We start from the raw sequence: 21,994 nt of genomic DNA on the forward strand, positions 1-21,994 counted from the left end.
CAAAACTATCTTAACAGTGAAAACACATTTCCACGCCCTCTATTCCTTTAAATGTAGCTTCTGGATTACCTAACACAATACAGTCCTTCAAATATGTCCCAAGTGTTTAAAAAATGCTTTCCAGGATGAGATTACTTATCTCCCAGGTGCACTGAAGCCTACTAAATTCATTACATCACACTGTAAAGGTCAAGTAAAATTCCCTGTTTCAGGCCTTTTCTAAGCTGTGGAATATAAATCTCTCACCATCTGTATCAGATAAGTTCTGAATGAGCACGGGCAATTTAGGTTTTATCTATCAGATGAACATTTAATGGGGAAAAAAACAACACCGTGAAGAACGCAGGCAGACACAAGTAGTACAATAGTCATTGCCGTCACCAAATTCCTGCTTTCTATACCATGATTAAGCTCGTCACCGTGCATGTCTCATTTGACTTTTTTTTTTATAATAAATGTGTTCAGCCAAAACACCACAAGTGAATGTAGAAAGCTATATCAAAACAAATAATAAAAAAAACTACAGTAATAAGAGCAACATGACAGGAAGAATGTCAGATTTGCTCAAATAACTTTTGTTTTACGAACACTCCTTCACACTTGGTTTAACAGCAAATAGGCATTTAAAATCAGCTAGAAAGCAGATGCTCTTTGCAGATTCTTGAAATACGTCTTCCGGGGTGATTCAAAAATTCCCATGAGATTGCCTCTACTTTCACATAATAATATGGATCCAGATAACTCCAGTTCTATAATTGTTCATCAGACAATATGAAACAAGACTGGCCACACTCGCCTCACACCAAGGCCATCACTTTATTTTGCTCAGTCCAGGCTGCTATCATCCCAAATGCTAATTCTCTTGGCAGTTTGGCTGCTTTAGTGCACACTGCTCTGCAAAGGATCTCCTCACTAGCAAATACCCAGCAACAGCTAGGTCTCTTACATATAAATATTGATGGGAAGGGGTAAACACCTCCATATTCACATCAGCTAGTGGCTGCGTGACAGAAAGAATTTAAGAGTTTTATAGGCGGCTGTTTAATTATAAAATGTATTTGCCATGTGATCAAAGAAAAGAGCTCTAAGAAAAGGAGAAAAAAGTATGAGGTACAAGTTATAGGCTTCATATCATTTTACTATAGTTCTATAACTATAGTTATAAAAACAAATGCTAAGAGTGAGGTAATACTATGGTTTTCTTGACACTGAAATGAGGTTTTATACAATTTGTTGCAGTAATCCAGCAGTGTATGAATGCTAAGGGTGAGACTGGAGTACAAACAGTCTCACCCAATGCACTCAATGTGATGTGAACTGAGCTAGCTAGTTTAACTGAATGTTTTCACGAGGCCTAATGGGGCAATAATAAACCACAAAAACATAATGAGCCATAAAAAAATGTAATAGTGTCTTATAAATATCATCTGCTGTTGGACTCCAGGTTTTGTGGTCAAGATGCTAATTTCACGTTGTGCCTAAAACATTGATAAAAACCAACCATTTCATTTCAATCACTGAAGTAGTATATCAAAAGCAGAACAAGTCATCTCAAAATTGCAATCACCAGCATCTCATTTTGATTCATGTCATTTTGTTGCCATTAGTCAAACCCTTTATAGAATATTGTCACAAATTTGCCTCAAACCACCACAGGGCCAGCATGTTTTATCTCTACCACTAATGCTTAATGATACATACTTAACATGTATAAAGGATTATACCAAAATCATCCAATGGTTGGAGGCATGCCCAGATATGCCAAATTTAGTTTATTTCCACATTACATGCCTAAGTTTATATTAACTGGGATATTTTCAGCTTACAGTCTCTACTTATTTGAAGTCAGTTCACAAAAAAAGCCCAATCTATTTTAATGCAATTGTAAATAAATTCAACAGTCAAAGATGTGCACGTAAAATGCACTCCTTGTATCAAATAAATACATCTGCATTAGTAAATACATTTACATACATTATTTAAGACTAATAAATAACTGTTTAAAAAAAACATCTCACTATAGTTTAAGTACGTCTGAGATGTTATTCTATAGTCAAACAGCACATGAGTCAGCAAAGCGGTACATGTGGTGAACTTATCCCTTCTATCAGATGTTTCCCCCCAGGCTTTAAAGGCAACAGTTGTCAAACCATTAATAAAAAAAAGAACAAGCACATTTCAGCAACAAAGTAGTTCAAAGTGATTTACATGACCAATGCATAACAGTAACCAGATATGAAGCAAGCATCAAATATACACCAGATATATTATTGTATTTGTTTTCAGAGGTGTTCCTAAGCAAGTGGGTTTTTAGTCTTGATTTAAAGAAACTAAGTGTTTTTGACTTTTTTGAATTTTTCTGGAAGTTTGTTCCAGGTTAGAAGAAGCAACCTGAATGCTGCTTCTCCATGTCACTTGAACCAGAAGACCTGGGTACCAAAGACCACTCGGTTCTAACTTTCTTTGAATTCAGGTCTGAACCACACTTGCTTAGAATAGTCTTTGACTAATAATAACTGGAACATTATCATTAGTTGTAGTCTGGATTACAGCTTTTTGTTACTTTTCTTTATTTTCCCATTGCAGAGTAATGTGCTTTCTTGTCGTTTGTGTTTTTATCATGTAAAGCACTTTGAATTACTTTGTTGCTGGAAGATGCAATGCAAATAAACTTGATCATGACATAGTGCAAATAAGACAAATAAAACTTTGTGTACGTAGTTAACAGCCAACTGTCACTGCAGGCCACTGACCATCCCTGAATTATCTGTGAACAGCTTTTATCCCAGAAGGCTTTCCAATAAAACTGGATGGAGTGTACTGCAACATCATTAAGTTTTTTGTTTTGTTTTGTTTTGTTCATATATATACAATTTCTTTGTACCTGGGGCAGTGCAGGTGACAGATATTTTAGACTCACAGGAATTAAATACAGTGACCCCATTAAAATAAAACAAGCTGCAACAAAATTGAAGGGGTTTGTTCTTCACAAACCCCTTCATTTTTTGAATGAAGGGGTTCAAACATGAAGCCTTTTATGCTGCAACTAAAAGGCTTTAGTTGCAGCAAATATTTAATTGATTCCAAAATCCAGGAAACCTCGCATAAATATAAATAGAACGGGACCAGGTGCAAACGGTTTTGAGCCAACACTAATCAGGCTGTGATTTAGCACTGTGGTTGGACAATAAGCACAGACAGTTTTAAAAGGACTCAAAAGGTGACTGTAGTTCCTCCTGCTGGGTTTTTCTCTCGACATAAGAGGTTCCACTGAAAGCAAATGAACGCCTTAAATCCTTGTGATTTGAAGCAGATGGCTACATGGATGACTGAACCTACATAAATTACTGAGAGCAATTATCTCTGGTCTTGTCATGTATAGAAAAGAACATAGTCTCTTCATGACACAAAGGGGTCTCTGCTAATTGTGGCACAGTGAATGTAATGTCTCCCTTCCAGGAAGTGCTGATGAAAGACTGTTTGAGAGCTTTAGGACAGCTTAATTTGCCTGGCCTGTTTGACTCATCAAGTTGAGTGATCGGAAAGAATAATTGAGGGCAAGCTAAAGGCTAAACTATCTTTTGTACACTCGATATATTATTCTGTTGCCTCTGTTCTAGGATGAAAATTGCCCTCTGATGGTTTGGAGCGTTTTAAATAAATGCTCCAGATTTTCCATCTGAGGTCTAAATACATGTTCAACTGTGTGCTGCGGACTTTCATGGCTTTTGGTCAAACACCCACACATTCTGTTCAGACAAGTTAAAAGGCAAAAAAATAAAAAAATAAAATGTGCACATTAGCCTACGCAGACAGTGCTTTAAATTGCTATTATTTGTGAAGTTGCTGTAAGGGAACTGGGATTGTCCAAGAGTACTGATCAGTACAAAATGTATACTGTACAAGTACATAATAATTATATATACTTGTACAGTATACTTTTTGACCACATCTAACACCTAAAATATAGAACTGAATTACCTTCTTGTGCACTGGCATTTTGCTAATGACTTATTTATATGATTCAGGTGTGTTCACCTAAAAGCTGCAGGACACTGGCCCTTGAAGACTGGAGTTTGACACCTCTACCTTAGAGAAATGTTTAAAAAATGAAGAGCAAGCTCAGAAGAACGGCAGCAATAGAGTTTGTGTATCACCCTGTTTGATCCACGTGGCACTGGTTAAGTTTACACACAAATCAATGTGTCCCACTTGCTCAAATGGAGTCAAACCGTAAACTGATAACTTCACTAGCAAACTAGTTTTGCCAAACGATAAAACACAGAAACATTATTCATTGTTTTCAGGAAAGTATAAGCAAATGTTAAAAAGTAGAACCATGTCCCTTCTGCATTCTAAAATATTAAATTAATTTATAGCATATGGCCTTCATCTGCTGTACTAAATTTACCCATTTCACTTCTGTACCTTTCCTGAGTAATTCTAGATGACTCTAGTTCAGTAAACGAGATGCAGTGCTGAATATTATCTGAGATTCTTAGGTGGGATAAATGCACTAACGTGGTGATAACACCACGGACATCATTCAAGAAGAGGGAGGCCACATCTGGACAAAAAGCCATAGGGTATGACTGTAGCAGTTCTGTTTTTAGTTTGATTTGCAATTAAATTGTTTGGCACTGTTAAAATCCATTTTAAATTCAGATTTAAAACATCAACAAAATATACAAAAAGTGATGTTTGGTGTGAATGGGTTTGGAAAGCGATGAATGTTTGTTTTTGTTTTGTTGGATTCGGCATTTCCACAAGTGTCTTCCACAAATTCCCTTCCATGTCTGAAAATTGGTGTCCTAAGAATTGCTTTGTAGTAATAGTCAACAGTTTTGTATCCCCTGCAGCATTCAGACTTGTGTTTACCACCGGGCTCCCAGCTCTTCAGCATTCATTATGTCATGTAAAATTAACAAGTAAAGCCCCAGTCCCAGCTGCTGCTATTTCCGCCTTCGTATTACCTCTGCCAGTGGGGAAAAGCCCAAAAACAAATATTTATTTTTCTCTGAATTGTAGTGATGCATTACATGTATGAATGGATGTTTTTCTGAAATATATTACATATTGATTTCATAAAATGTTGTCACACTTTAGTTGTTTTCACTGTGTCCAAGTTAAGATGTACACATCACTTTTACACTGTATATATAATGATGATTTTGCTTATCCTCTCTTCTTCATTTGGTCTAATTTGTTAACTTGTTTTCTCTATAGAAATGTTTTAATCTCTTCAGGTCGCTACTTGTGCATAGATCCCCTCCTTTGCCATTTCTACATTTGTCTTTGCAGCTACAGTCTTCTTTTATCCATCTTTCTGGTATACCCTCTTCAAGGAGTTAAGACATTGCAGAGATCCTCTCCTCTCAGCCTCCATTGATTCACAGCTCTGCTTACTAAAATCAATCAATCACCAATTCAATCAAAATAGAGACTGGAGATGAGAAGAAAATGGGAGCGGAAAGAAAAGAGAAGACAGACATGGAGTAAAAAGAGAAACTAGATTGAAGTATAATAATGAAGAACTTTTAAGGGTTTAAATGAAAGCCATCGAATGAACCCTTGATTAAAATGAATGAAAAAAAGGAAGTGGAAAAGCTAAAACTGGAGATACATTCACACACAGAAAGCTGCACATTGAAAAAAAAGATCTAAAAAAAAAACACTGTCAATATGCATTTGATGCATTCACCAAACTTCAGCAAAAAATTTAATCAGACAATGTAAAAGAATCTTGATGTGTGTGTTTGTGTAAAGTGCCCTGATGCTTATTGACTAGTCTGAGGAAAAGGTTTTTCTTGATTGAGGAGATGGAACTGTGCCAGGGAGAAGAGACTAAGGCATGATGGGGCAATCAGAGCCACACTTTCTCTCTCAGTTACTGTAATTTCATACAGAGCCTCCTAGCACACACATCGTTTGGCAGACAGATAACGGTGTCTGGCGTCATTAACCTGGCATGCTTCTCGTTCATACAGATTAAAGATGCTGCCCATTCTAGCTCTGGATTAATCTGTGGTGATTTTGTAGTTTCTGAGCTGTTTTCACTGTAGAGGATATCCACTAGTAGCAAAATGTCAACAAAGCTGAAAATGAAAAGACTAAATTTAAGTACTGCAGTTCGTGGCAGACCTGTCTTAGACTGTGGGGATTTTACAATATAAGAAACGGAGTGCCTTTAAAAATTATTCACCTGCCGCCCCATACAGTCACATTCAAACTACAAACTTCTCCTTTGTGGGCTTTGATGTGAATAATCAACACAAAAATAGTACATAAAAATGAATTAGAAGGAACATTAGTGAACAAAAAACACTTGAAAGGGCAAAGGAACACAACAGACGGGAAAGATTTAGAGACAATTAAAGTAAGACTCGCCCATAAAACAAGATTTCTAGCTTTCAATATCTCACAGAGCAATGTTCAAGCCTGATTAACCTGAAAAAAAGATTAATCAAAACCTGGTTGCCCACTTAAATTGACAGACTGGGCAAGCAGTGCATCAGTCATGGAAGCAGCAAATAGCTTCTTGGAAACTTTGGAGGAGCTGGAAAGGTCCAAAGCTCAGATGAACAGTGTGTTGATGAAACACCTATTTGTCTCCTCCAAAAATGTAGCCTTTATGGAAGAGGAGCAAGAAGAAATAAATTCTTTAAAGGTCCCATTTTCAGTTTGCGACACACCAAATTGTAGAACATGCTGCCAGATCAAAGCAAAAACACATCTTTTCCCTACTTAGAAAATGCAATATTTTGGTTATCACACAAAATAATAAAATATGCAATGTGGCTAAATGTAAGCAAAATTAAATAGGAATGAATACTTCTGCAAGGAACTGGATCTTTTGAAGAGGCATTAGAAAAAAAGAGCAATACACAAATATTTACATAAATGTTTATGGGTTGTTTTTTTTATATCGTTTGCTCATTTTGTTTATTTTGATCAAATTTAATCTTCAATTTACAATTAAAAATACTTGCTTAAAATAAAACATGCTTTGAAACTACTGTTTATGAAAAACTAAAAAAAAAAGAAAGGAGTTAAAAGTGAGATTTCAGTCCTTACTTTTCCAACGTCTTATTCTTGGGTGTATTCCTGTCAGCTGCTGTGGGGTAATGTGGCAGTGAATGTGGCCTGGAAGAAAACAGTGCACTGTGCACGTCAACCCTGCTGTGATGGTGTTTGGGTCACCCTTACCTCCCAGGTGATAGGTTCCTCCTGTGGTGATGCTGAGAGGCGAGGTGGAACGCACGGCAGACACTTCTTCACCGTCCACTGTCAACATCGCAAAGTTCTCTTTGGCGACCAGGCGTACGGCGTGCCACTGGCCGTCGTTGAGGCTCGAGCCTGGTGAGTTCGAGAAGACGTGACAAATATGTCTTTAGAAAACACAAGAGTTATATTTTTTTTTTTTCTTGGGGAGATGGGCTGATAAATATTTCAGAAAGAAAGTAATGTCATTTCAAATAACTAGTTACTGCAAAATATGTGTCAGGATTGCCGTCACACTAAAACTTGATGGATCATTACGGATTTAGCGCATGGATAGTCAAAGTAAGAAAAAAAAAATCTTTCAGTCATGTTTGTATCTTTCTCAACATCTACTTTGTACAACATTCATTTTTCTTCTCGTTGAAGGCATTTTTGTTTGTCTGGCCATCGTGAACCTAACAGCACGATGGCCTGTATCTGTACCACAGATACAGTTGCACACGTTTTCCCCTCAGGTCCTCTTCCTCCTTTTCAATCCCATATTCTTCCTCAGGCACCTTCCAGTCTCGGGGCCTCTTTGTCTTTAACGTGTGTCGTTCTCTGTGTACATCAGAGTGGTGTGCATGTGTGTGCTGGATGAATACAAGGTATGTGTTCTCCTTTTTCCTCCTCTCCCTTGTAGCTGTCCATTAAATATGAGTGATGTTTTAGCAAGGGGTATTACTAGTGGAGCTGAAAGAGAAGCCCACTCACTCTCCTCACCCTCTCTTCTATGTATCACCTTCAGTGACACTACGACCGATCCATTCTTCCATCCTCGCCTGCATCTTTGCACCTTTGTCTTTCTTTCTTCTGCATTTAACTTTTTCCTTTTTTTTTTTCTTCCCCAAGTATCTTTGTACCCATCTCCTCTGTCCCTTGAGTACGGTACAATTTTAGTTTTTCAATTGTATTCAGCTGAGTGCTCGTCTGACTGTAATATATCAATATTGAGGACACTGCAGCAAAAAGTTCAAGGTACGGTCATCTGCAAATCACCCTCAGTAGCGAGGTCCTCCTGCCAATCAATACACATGGCTTGACATGCTGCCTATGTCAATAAATTTGAACCATATGTGTAAGAGCATCTGCTGCCTTTTGGTAGCTCTTTTACTTTGTGCTTGGCAGGATATGCATGAGTCGTCAGCGCTTCCCAGACACACATTTCCCTTGTTTATTTCTTCCCAGAATGCACTTGACGACCCTCGCTTTCATAGCAGCAGGGAGTCCACACTAATCAACCCTCCTCAGCAGGGGGTCCAAGTGTGTCAGTATATGTGTAGATATGTATGTGGTCAGACGGTATCCAAAGAAATTAAGAGCCAAAATGCCCGCCTGCTGCGAGTGTGATCACAGTGGGCATGCTCAGGCCACTGCAGGTTGTATATTCAAAAAAACAGAAGAATACAGGCAACAGTGTTTCTTACTGCTCTGAAAAGACTGTGATAATGATATTTTTTGGGTGATTTCTGAAGGTTATGATCCCAATAATAATTGCAGACAATAAAATAGCTCTGCTTTGTGCAACTGATAACACGCACATGAATAGGTTCTGATAGAAAGCGACTTGATAACATTCTGACTGCCTATGTATTGGTTTTGATTCAATCTCCTGCTAGCATTGAGTTCCATCACATCTCCTTTTATAACGGCTTTAATGCAATGGAAAATAGGCACCATAAAACGCACTGTCCTCTCATCGGTTCACCTGCATTAGCTTTAAATATGGATCTTATCGGTTGTAGCCGTGGTACAGTACTTTCTGATTTAAAGCAGTAAACTCATGAAAGCCAATATGAACTTCAAATTTCACATTTTGAAATGTGCCTTACACCTGTCACTCACGTTTGGGATTGTAGAGGCGTCTACGTATTACACGCTCTCCTTTGGTTATTCTGAAAAGTCTTGAACTCCACTGGCTGCATTGATTTAACCAGCATTTTTTAAAACATGCAACCACAGGGCTTCATTTTCAGAATCACCATAGTTACCTTAAATTAAATACCACTTTGCATGCTACAGCTAAAAGTAGCAATCCCTGAAAAGTGAAAAACGGCACAAACCCTGATAAACATAACATTTTGAGAAAATATTGCTTGTTGTTTCTGATGGGACAGCAGGAGTCAGTCCTTCACAGTATGACTGAAAGTGCGATCTGCCAACCGCTGTGCAGACAGGTGAAATGGATCCGTTGCATCTCTTTTTACCTACGGGTTTGTGCTCCTGTCAGTTTCAATGCCTCCATGTGAGACGCTGTGGTTGTAAGATGTTCTTTAAGCTTATTTTAGGGTTGTGCTTGCAGTCCTGAGTGCAACACACTCCCTGATGTTAGTCTTGTTCTGCTGATCAGATCAGGACTAAAGATACACAGCTGCTAAAGAACAGAATGGCTGATTTTCATTTAGAACCAGAAACAGTTGATTATTTTAATCTACTTTGAAAGAAACACTCTAAAAAGGTTTAATCAGATGTGATCAGCACCAGAAAGCAGTGACATGAACCATGTCACATCATGCCATTGTGCCACAGAACGAAATGTGACGACACCAACGGCCAGTGGCAATTTCAATATGTTTACAGAAAACAGACAATTTGTTTCCCAACCTTTGTTCTGAAAAGAATGTCGAATAATGAGGATTACTCTGCTGGTGGTGTTTTTGCCCCCTCTGACTGCAACATGTGCTGAATAAGAGTATGGAGACGCTGAACAAAGTTTACAGATGGACAGACAGACTGGGAATGATATCAGGAATGAGCCAAGAGCTCTGAGACACATGTTGGTGGAACAGAGGGTGAAGCTGAGGAATACTAAGAATGGACTGAAAACCCAGAGAGAGGGAGATGGAAAATACAGAATGTAAAATATGTGTCTCACCCTCGGAGTAAGTCCAGAATGAATAATAACATCAAATATTTAACTTTTTTCTTTTAATTATCAGTGGATAAATTTATTACCTAATCCATCTATTAAATGATAACTGGTTAAATCAATAAAACATTGCTCAAAATCTGTACTTTGTTCACAGAGCATCTCTTCAATGCTGTGTGATCTATAGAATGAAAAACTAACATAAAAATAAGTATCTTTGTGTGGTTTTAAATGTTTACATCCCGATTTCACAGAAACTCTAAAGCGTACTTTCTCCAAATGCCCATCTGAGATCATTCAATACAGAACGTTCACTTGTCACAGAGTCTTCACAAATATTGGAGGGTGTCTACCAAACCACAGGTCTGCATTACTGAAAGCACTGTAGCATTACGTAGGATTTGGACATGGCTAACATTTAGATTCAAGTTACGTGCTGTTCACTGGACCGGCATGAAATAACTCTACTGGACATTCCTGCTGCTTCTCACAAAAAAAAGATGGTTGTCTGTCAATCAATCAAAAAATCAATACAGCACTTTAAAAAACCCAGAACATGACCAAGTGATGTACATGCAAAATAAAACAAAGCTAAACCAACATACACTCTAAATAAAGAAACTGAATTAAAGTATACACAATTAATTTAAAACTTATAAGTAACTCTACCTGTTGAAATTTCTCATGTCTGCAATGTGATGATATCTTCTGTTCTACAAACGGAGGTTTTTGCAGGAGAAAGAAAAAACTAAAGAATTAATTAACTGTCTCTAAGTTTGTAGCTAAGTGCAAGTGTCCAAATGGGAATTTGCAAACTTTTCCTATTTCACTTTATTGGTTTTCCACAACATTAGCAAGCCATACTGCACAGCAAACTATTATGTGCTAAACAATAAAAAATTCAAAGTAACTGAGATACCCATTGGAACGCCAAACAACACTAGATTATCTAACACGTTGGGTTACGTGCACACTGCTAAAAACCAGTCCCTTGTACAAACTTTTGTACAGAGAATCTGGGCTCTCGGCTATTGAGAAATGATTGCTTCCTGGAGGCGTGGACTGAGTTTGTTAGCAATTTTGCCCAATTGCTAACATTTGCCCGTGACGTTTATAATTTGGCATTTCGACGCTATGAAGTGAAGAGAGAAGTGCCACGCTGAACGAGATGGCTGTTAATTCAATATTTGGAAGCGTGGCCAACACGGACTGAATGGCTTTGTTCATTTCCTGCGCTGCCATTGCAAAAACTAAAGGCAGACTACAATTCTAATATAAGTGCAGATAAGCGACGTCATCATTCATAATTTCTCTTTCTGTATGCTTAGTGGACGGGTCAAAAATTGACCTGAGGCTATCTGAGTCAAGGGGAGAAGTCAAGACTAATAGAAGCATTTTTTTTTTTAAGTGGAATTGCACAGGAAGGCAATGGCCAGTCTAGCTTATATCCATTAGCTATCCATTAAAAGAATGCAGATTGTAACCCTCTCTTCTGCTATGATGGGTATCATCATGTCTTCTAATAAAGAACTATTAACTTATTTCAAATTTTATCTCCCTTGGTTAAGACAGAAAATTGTGGATTAAAGGTTTTATCCAATGATATGGAAATTTGTGATGGACATAAAGATTAATAGTCTTGTAAATATCAAAACAATGTTAAGAGATGTGATTTTAGTGATTGCTCTCAGCATTTAAATAAATAAATAAAGTAATAAACACATAAAACACTGGGGAAAATCTAATTTCTATCAAAACCATGAAAGCCCTTTGAAGTTTGGCTGCACTTTTCTGTTCCTCTTTCAGATTTCTGCTGAATTGCTATGGCAGTTTTCCTCTAATTTTTTTCTCTCGTTATGGATTATTAGATTTTGATCCAGTATACATGCTTAATATGAATTCTGTATAGTGTCAATTTATGGAGGCTTCTGAGATAATTTGAAGAGCCTTGCACAACTTCACAGCCAACCTCATAAAGCCTCTGAATATGTCATGTTAAGCTTTGCCTACGCACTCCAGAAATTAGCATAATAATACAGTGATACAGACATACACCCAAAACAAAGCAAGCGAAAAAACAACTTAGTATTGTAATTTGGGGTAGCTATAGAGTTGTTCCTCCCATAATCTGTGCCCTAGGCATTTTCATTATTGTAATGTTGCATGCTTCGTCTTCGGACGATGCAGTTCATCTCATGCGTGACTCATAGAAGTCCAGAATTTCAAGCTAGCATGATGGTTGTGAAGGCAAGCATGTAGGAAAAGGAAACATACATGCACAGTTTTAACATAGAAAAATAGTTAGATTTTGGATGAGAAAGCCCAATGTATAAGGCATCCTCTAACTTTACAATAAAGATGTATTTCATTCTTTTAAAACACAAACTGTGGGATGACAAAAAAAGAAAAAAACCTGGTAATAAAAGGTCTGATTGGCAGAAAATATGGATATAATTAAGATCTAAACACTTTTTACAGAATGAAAGGGAGAAATATATATTGTGGTAACCATAGAAAAGCAATATGCCACAAATGATGTATGTAACTAGCATATCTAGTGTAAATTTGAAAAAAATAGGTGCTAGGGTTACATACCAAGAAACTTAATATGACTAAACCTTTTCAGATCACAATGACATCATCATAGACTGTATTAGTGACACTCTCTCTCAAAGCATTTACTTCAACTTGCATAAAATTGCATTTACCATAATATTTTTGCTTATAGAGGGTGACCTTTATTGATTAAGAAACATGCATGGCAGCATTTGTATAAAGCTGGTTTACAATGTTGACTATTTTATGAAAGCACTTTAACCACAACTTTTATTTCAATGAAAAGAAGTGAGTATTGTGTATAATTTTACACTAAATTAAAAAAAAAAATCCACAGAGAAAAACTACTGTCAGATGGAATATAATTATTGGGGTGCCCTAATGTGCTAACATGTTCTTTACCGACATGCTTTTATTTTTTTATTTTTTATTTTTTGCTTTGTTTTATGAGAACATATCTAGCGAGTTTACTTGCAAGTGAGAAAGACTATTATAAGTCATCTGAGCTCCTACTGTGTCATTGAAGCCAGAAGCCTGGTGGGTTTGTTTTTAACAGACACTAGTGACACAGTCAAAGAAGAAGCGTGTGTTTGCATCTGGAATGTTTGTGTTCATGAATTCTAGTAATACTGATGTAATCGCAGGCTCAAACTCAATTAGCCTAAAGGCTAATTTGTAATAATCCCAACCCCTGGGCATAATGGTCTATTACAGCAGCAGTGGACAGAATAAATAAGAATGTGTCTCAGGAAAGCAAAAGATAGAGAAAAGAAAGAATGAAAGGGAAATACAAGACTTCAAAAGGAAAGCGTGTAACAGGGCATAGAAAAGAGTAAACGCAATAAAAGAGGTTTACTGGACACATTTTTTTGAAAAAAACAAAAAAAACCAAAACAAAACAAATAACACATTTCTCCTTTTTCAGTTTAAAAAAAAATCCAGCTGTACACTTTACTATTTAAATATGGCAGCAGAATGGATAAACCATTTATTTTACTATGAAAATAATGTATTGTGTTAACACTTTCACAAACACTCCACAATGTTTGAATGTGGTAAAAACAAAGTGTGTTGGCTCTTAATAATAATACTTATAAAATGTCACTGGATGGTAATAAACATTCAACAGCCAAATGGTTATTATTTCAAGCTTTGTCCTGGTAAAATTATTCAATTTGTGATTAATATACATTACATCGACATGCATCATGATGTACCAATGATTATTGGTTAATTGGATGGGGGGGTTTTTCAACTGCATAAATCAAATTGAATTGTAATTTCGGAGAAATGTATTTTAATTAATAGGTTTTAAGACTTGATCTGATTCTGTGAATATACCGATGAGTAAATATTAGCAACACTTAAGTGTTACAAAACGGGACTGCTGCACAGAGACAAAAATGAACACTTAAGTAACCCACCTGATAGTAAGTCCACCCGGTAATTTTTGGCTTCTGTCGCAACGTTGATATGAACTAGAATTTTGCCTTCTTCAAGGGAGATTTCTAGAGTGCCATCATCGAGATTACTGAAGAGCAGAAGGGCATCAGGGTTCCACGTACGAAACTGGAAGCCCACAGACACCGTGTTGTGGTTGGCTCGACCAGGTAGCTGCAGGAAACTTGTTGCGTTGAAAAAGACTGGGAAGGTGTGTGTCTCCACGCAGGTGAAAGACAGATTACGCTGCTAGGACAGATTGAAGAATAAAGACAAGAAACAAGAGACAACATAAAAGCAGCACATTGTGATTTGCTTTTAATACATTCTCTCTACCTCCGACGTCCCCAACAGTTGCTAAATTGAACGAATGTGCACACTTCACTAAATCCTCTGCCTTTGGCTCATACTGTCTTTCATATCGGATTAAAGCAGGATTATGTGTGAATTCTGTTTGCTGGGGGAAAAAAAACCCTCAAAAACAAAACAACAACAAAAAAAAGACAACACCTCTCTGGAATTTGGGCACTAATTTCACATGAGCACTTCCAACCTTGTGTTCGTAATCAAATCTTCGCCAAACATACAATACTGTGTTACCTTACTTGATTGCATTTCTATGTTTGGTTTTCTAAAAGTTGAGAACCAATCAGTTTGACTGGAAAGAAATGACTGGGTGAATCAGGGATAGCTAGAGGTGTGGCTGTGGTTAAGGTCATTCATTTATTCAACCAGGTCATAGAAGAAATTGTATTAGATGTGTGAAAATGCAGAAAAACGGGGAGAAATACACTATATGGATTTAAGACTGTCACTGAAGAGAGCTTAGGCGTAGAGATAGTATCTGTTGTCTAAAATCATATATAGAAGAGAAATCAGGACAAATTACTCAAAAAGAATTAACTATTCAAGGTAAAATAGTACATGATTGTAAATCATATGAAAAATAGCCTGTATAGCAATGTACAGTTGGATTGTAAAGCTCCACAGATGAATAAATAGATGCACAGAAAGCAACTTTTATTGACTAATAGCAGTTCACCAGAAGTATAACAGGGCCTTAGGCCAAGCACACCAAGCACAGCTGGATTCCTTTCTCCAGGCGATACAGCACAGTCAGTAAAAATATGAGTATCTGACTAAGTATTCAGTGGAAATAGATGTGCTCTTTATAAGAGCTAAAATTTGAAGAGCTATTTATATCTAGATATGTTGCTGTGAGTACCCTGAATCTGTACAGTGTTTGAATATTATGTCTAGAGTGAACCACAAGGAACAATCACTTTTTCTTTTCCTTGGAAAGAGGATGGAAAGTTTGTTGAATTTTGGTCATTTTTTAGTTTACTTGGCCTCACATTTACCAAAGTGTGCCAATTAGCACATCCTCAATGCGAGTAACCAGCTTTGCACAGACTCCAAAACTGAGTTAATTGTTACAAAACTAAAATTATTTTACTTTATTAATGACCTAATTAGTTCATCAGGTGAAGCACAAATTAATTTTGAGACAACATCAGGAAGTGCCAACATTTTATTCTTAATTTTCACTTAGAGCTTAGTTCATTTGACAAAGACAAGAACAATGTTGATTTCCTTTTAGCAGCTGAACGACTAAGTTTATCAAAAAAAATGTTCCACAATCAGCATTGTGAAATATTTCCTTTGTACTGCTACGTTAAGAGCAGAAAAAGAAAAAGTCTTTTGTGCCTCGATATTTACAAGTCTTTTAAGTTAAGCACTTAAAAAATATGGTTCAGTTGGTTTGAAGTTTCAAGCATGCTAGGTATTGGCTTTCTGTACGAGTGCAATTTCAATTGTCCATATTTTCAAAGTTTATCGCATCTACATGTGCGCATGCAAACAGGAATTCACTTACAAAGCTGGAAGTGTCTAGTTTCTTTCGGCGGGCCAGGTCTGTAATGTTGTCTCCGTTGTAGTTGATGCTCTCCATGCAGCCTTTGAAGTTTTTTCTCCCCCCTCCCACAGGCTTCCCACTGTATGGCATCCCCCCAAAACTTAACTAGAAGGAGACAAGGGGCAGAGAAGAAAGAGGAAAAACACACCGTAAAATATTTCATAGTAATTTAGCTATTTTTGGTTTTTAAATTAAGCCGTTCAGTATTTTCTTCGGGCAAATGGGCATAGTGCTACGGAATAAGATGATTAATTTGATGACGGCATAATTCTGCTTCAAAGTTCAACAACACAATAGAATAAAAAATGACAGAAAGAAAAAAGAATACATATAACTTCATGGATTAAATAACAGGGTTATGTACTGTCAAATCTGCAAAATAGATGTTCTGATGATTCTTCATTGTATTATATTTCTTTTTGTCAAAAGACCTGCCCTAAATATATGAACAAAACAACCGCGAGGGGGTGGACTGTATCAGACAGACCATGTCAATGAATTGATCTTTTTTTTTACTGAAAAGCATTTTATGTGCTGAGGACTAGACTAAAAGCAGAGTGACTACTTAGACGTCTATAATGATGATGTGGGTCAGCAATCAAAGACTGGGAGAGTGTAGGCAGGGAGGAAATCTTTTGATGACCTCTAGAAATGTCTGCAAAGAATTTCACACAGAGAAACTCTAACAAGAATCTTACTCTTGGTGAAGTACTCCCAATACTGTTTGAGTATTTATAGTTGCCCTTTGTCCTTTTATTTTTTTACCTATTCATGTTATACATTATAAAAAATAAAAAACCCCACTACTTTCATTCAGGATTAAAGCTGTCCTAATGTCTCCAGGACCAGGAATTTGCCACATTTTTAAATTTGTATCTTTGTGTAAAGGGAACCATAGATCTCTTACTAGTTTGTTAAAAAGGATTTTATTTTCTGTTCTCCTAGCCATCACACATGAATGCTACCAAAACAGGTACTATATTTGTTTTGGGAAATCAATAATCTCGAAGTTTCTGAGTCTTCAACCTCCAGGTCCAGTTTTTTTCTGTGGTGGAAAAAAACCACATCAATATTTTTATCAGCAGCATTAATCAATGCAAGAGAAGGCTTTCTGTTTAGAGCCTTGTGAACAACTTAGCATGCTATCCAAGGTTATAACTTTAGTCTGACGCAGCACTCTGTGCAACACGATAGCTTATAGTGAGTGCAGTCAGAAGGAATCAGCAACATGGACATCCTTCACTCGCCTCAACACTAGATACAATACCAGAGTGTCTCAAATCTGCAGTATGTATCTTATATAAAAACATGTTTTTCTTTTTTACACATTTGTGAAAACTGTCATGATGTGACAGTATAATATGAGAATGCTAATCTGTGAAAAAAAAAACAAAAAAAAAACAAACAAAAAAACAAGCTCCTCCACCTCCTCCCAGTGCTATGATTGGTTATTTTTGACCGAGAGCGGTGCAATTCTTCAGACAGCAGCGAGGAAAATGTCACTGTCGGACTACGTGGAAAGGATGGGGGTGTCCCGTCAGCCTGTCATTTCCCGAAACCACACAAAGGAGACGCCGTCTCATGACTGCGTGGAAGAGTTAAGGTATCTTCCAGTTTACAAACTGTACACACAAAGTAATAATATCATGTCCACTTTTACTGAATTCAGTTTGAGTTGAGGAGTTACAACACTAATCTGAGCAAAATCTACATTTTATTGACTTAATCCAAACCCTTTTCACACACTACAGAAAAGATCTTGTTTAATGCGACCATGCTAGCAGTGTGGGAAATAACACACTGGTTAGTGGGGGGACAAATGTGATGTGTAGCACGCAAAGGTTAAGACACGGACAGTTACAAACAAGCTTGGAGTGCGAAGTGCTGAAGGACACAGCAGCGCTGATGAAAATGTAAAGTGTGTTTCACATTTTTGTACAGTTGTACATGTGTTCTGTTCTTTTTTCTTCTTCTTTCAGACACAGTTCGGGGCCCTAAAGGACGCTAAGATAATAGAGGAGGGTATGTGACTGCCAGTCAATGTGTCTGTCTGTCAGTGTGTGTGCCTGTTGTTGTTTGCGCTGTGGCTATGCTCCAGCAAGCTCTGTAATTACTACCAAGGGTGGACTTTGATGCACCCGGATATTTAGTCTACAAGCTGGAAGCCAAAGAGAAGCAGAAAAATCCACACACACACGCACACAGGAGAGTGTGAACTACACAGGTACACTTTGACTAAAAGCTGGTCACAATTTTGCAGTCTGTGAAGAGAATTAATGTGGATGGATTCAAGATACACCACAGACACATCACTCTCAAAAACACACACAGGCACACGTGTTCTCTGAACCTCCTGGTACAGTACACCCGGTTGTATAGATTTCCCTGAAGATTCTTTAATTCAACAGCTTCAGTTCTAATTGGACTGTGCTTTGTTCTGCTCCATTTCTCAGCATCCTACTTAACACTGGATTAGATTAGCCATATAAGCAATATTCACGGAAAGGGCACGCAGTAGCACACAAACCAAACACAGAACTAACAGACAAACATACAAACACAGTTACTGTGCCACACACAGTCTCCCTGTACTCATGATGCCCACTGCCATATGCATTCTACTATCATTCTACTATCAATTTCCTGTTTTCAGTAGTATTAGTTGAATGAATCGCATCCGTTACTGGGTAACTGTAATTATGAGTTTCATGGATTAGCACCAGAGCACATGCAGAAGCCAATATTTAATTTCCTGGCCAGCATCAGCGTACTTTACTGAGCACCAGTGGTGAGAGGTTAAAAGTCCTGTTGCAAATCAGTTAAGCGATGGCACAGTAATGTTGAAAAGAATCTAATGCAACATCATGAAACAGAATAAAACAAAATATACAAATATTAGTTATTAGTTATTGTTGGAAAACTTTGTTTGTACTTTGATGCATTGGGAAAGTGTGGATTTTATCTGAAAGTTGTTAATAATAACAATTTGGTCATTTTAAACTGAGAACTGATAAAGCGGCATGCATGTAAACCAGCGTTTCCACAGTTAAGAAACCTGAAACACACTACCAGTACCAAAGTTGGAATTACACAGTCCCTTCAATGTTTTACAAATGTAAACCTGGATGTATTTTATTGAAGTCTTATTTCATTAAAAAACAAAAATTGCGGTGATGGAGGTGCACAAAATAACACAAATATATCATTATGTGACTATGTGCAAAATCAATATTGGAAAAGAAAAACCCTGCTTGGAATGCAATCAATAATAAGAAATTATAAAGTTATCATGAATTCTGACTCTATTCCTGTAACGTTGAAATGCAGCAGAAATTGTTTGACAAGCACACTTAATATGTTAAAATCATTAGGAAACTTAAACTGGATTATTTCAATGGCAAAACAGCAAATGCAATCAAATGCACTAAAACTATGTGTTGAGATGGAAATAATAAATACATTTCTTTACAGATTCTGCATAGATAGTTCATTATCTGGTGTCTGTATTTACAAAACATCCAAAATGAAAAGATATTATCACTATTTAGTTCACTATTCCTTGTCTCATTACAAGTCATATCCTCATCATAACTTAATCTCATTGATGCATACCCTATGTCTACTTAATATTGTGCAGCCCTGTGTGGTGGACTTTGGTGTTCGAGCCTTGTGACTCAATGTAATGCAGAACCACCTTTGGCTGTAATTACAGCCTCAAGTGTTTTTGGATACGTCTCTACCAACTTTCTACATCCAGAGTGTGAAGATTTCTCTCCATCTCTCTCTTTTTTTTTTTTTTTTTTTACCTGAAGCTCAGTCAGATTAGGTGAAGAGCCAGGTGTGAAAATCAATTTTTAAGTACAGTCAAAGATTATAAGTTTCATTTATGTCTTGACTTTGACTGAGTCGTTCTAACACATGAACATGCTTTGATCTAAACATTTCCATTTTGACTCCGACTGGATGCTGAGAATTTTAGTCCTGCTGGAAATTGAACCTGTTCCTACATCTTAAGTGATTCCTAGCCTTTAACAAGTTTCCGTCCAGAACTACTCTTGGATCTTCAAATGAACTCTTACTAACTCCACTATCTGAGCTGAGGAATAGCATCTTCGCAGCATGCTGCATTTGCCACTCTTCATGGCGGAAAGAGTTTTCTCAGGTTGGTGTGCAGTGTTGAATTCCAGCCACGCGTATCGTTTTGCATGTAGACAGAAGGTTCGATTTAGATTTCATTTGACAAAAGCACATTTTACCACATATTTGGTGTGTAGCTTACAAACTGCAAACTCACGCTTTCCACTTTCAACAATGACTTTATTTTTGCCACTTTTTGCAACTAACCAGATTTGGTGATCTCTGTAGCATCTCCTCTTAACGACGGGTCTTCTTGAATGCCTTGTCAGATTATGTGCATAGTAATGTTTTGATAGGTTTGCAGTTGTACCATATACTCTGTCCATCTTCAGATGATGTATTGAGCAGTGCTGCGTGAGGTGTTCAAAGCTTAAATTATTGATTTATGCCCCAAACTTGCTTTTAACTTCTCTACAATGTTTTTTTTTTTTCTTTTTTTTTTTTACAATAAGATATAATCAAGTTTGTGGTTTCAAGATATGAATACTTTCGCAAGGCACTGTATGCGTTACGTAGCACTACAAATACTAGTGAAGAAATGGGGATCCAGTTTAAGCATACTGCTCACGTCCATTCCTTGTAACATGAATACAAAATAGTCTTTTTTTATGGGAGGGCTCATGGTGTCGGATGTGAGGGAGAAACTCATAAAACCACATATATTCATTCATTTTCTATACCCACTTTATTATGTTCAGGGTCCAGGGAGGAGGAAGTGCTGGGGGGTTGGAGAGCCTATCACTGCTGTCACAAGGGGTACAGGTCACCAGTTCATCACAGAGGGAGAACAAGGATAAACTCACACTCACGATCCATGTGGAATCACCAATTAACCTAACATGGATTGGGACTAAGGAAGAAGTTGGAACATCAGAAAAAAGTCTACCAAGAAGGGTACAATGCAACACAAAAGAAGCCTGCAGAGCTTAGTTTAAATCATAGATCTTCTTCCTGTGCAGCAACAATGCTGACCCCAACAATACTGTGCACAGCTGGGAACAGTGGAATAGTTTTTGGAGCTTAAATGGTATCAGCTACTTGGCGTATGTTGCATAACGCAACTTATTGCATGTAAAGCTGACACAGATATGTCTGATGTTTTACTTTTTTCAATGCCTGCGATTTTTTTCTCATGCTTTAACTCAAACATGACTGTCAAAGAACTTTTGTTGAAAAATTTGACCATGCCAAAGGATGGTCATTCTTAAAACATCCCAAGCTGGCAGATTTTTGAAAGAAACCGAGGTAGAATCTAATATTTCCCTCACTTGTTGAGTTTTCTAGATGCTTCCATGCAAGCATCAAGAGCTTGTATACACACGTCTAAATTTAAACAGAGTGCATTAATTGTTGGTGCCGTTTTCTACATGTGTGCCCTGTGTTGCATATAAAGTGCTCACCTCATAGTCTAAGTCGAGATGATCAAATTCCCCATTAGTCCTGAAGTGCTGAGTGTGTCCGTCTAAGGTGAAGTTGACATTGCGACGGTAGCGTTCGATCACCACCGAGTGCCAGTGATTGTCGTCCAGGAGGCTGCCAGTGGTCACAGAAGTGTGACCCAGGATAGAGCCATACTGGTTACTGCCTGTAAAGCACATCTAAAGTGAGTTACAAAATGTCATCATTAGCTATCCTAGTAGAAAAATACTAAACTTTTTATTTTATTTTATTTTTTTAATGGATGCACAATACTAAGCTGGGTGACGTAGACAACAATTTTTTATGAGGATTGTTGGTCTGTCATGATAAAGTTTGCTGGAAGACAAATTGCCCCAGAAGTTAAGATAAACAAAAATATTGTTATTTTGAAATCATTT

General features: G+C 37.3%; 1 protein-coding gene across 1 annotated transcript in view; it reads right to left on the bottom strand.

Moving 5' to 3' along the window:
- Nucleotides 1–21,994, bottom strand: part of cntnap2a (contactin associated protein 2a) — a 285,382-nt gene that overhangs the window by 141,103 nt on the left and 122,285 nt on the right. Inside the window, exons 7-10 of the mRNA XM_007547884.2 lie at nt 21,578–21,762; nt 16,002–16,145; nt 14,110–14,371; nt 7,207–7,356 (exon numbers count right to left, since the gene is read on the bottom strand). Of these exons, the coding sequence (XP_007547946.1) occupies nt 7,207–7,356; nt 14,110–14,371; nt 16,002–16,145; nt 21,578–21,762 (741 nt within the window). The remainder of the gene's footprint in view (nt 1–7,206; nt 7,357–14,109; nt 14,372–16,001; nt 16,146–21,577; nt 21,763–21,994) is intronic.

This window comes from Poecilia formosa, unplaced genomic scaffold (genome assembly GCF_000485575.1).
Source record: "Poecilia formosa unplaced genomic scaffold, Poecilia_formosa-5.1.2 Scaffold22, whole genome shotgun sequence".
In the NCBI taxonomy this organism is placed as follows: Eukaryota; Metazoa; Chordata; class Actinopteri; order Cyprinodontiformes; family Poeciliidae; genus Poecilia; species Poecilia formosa.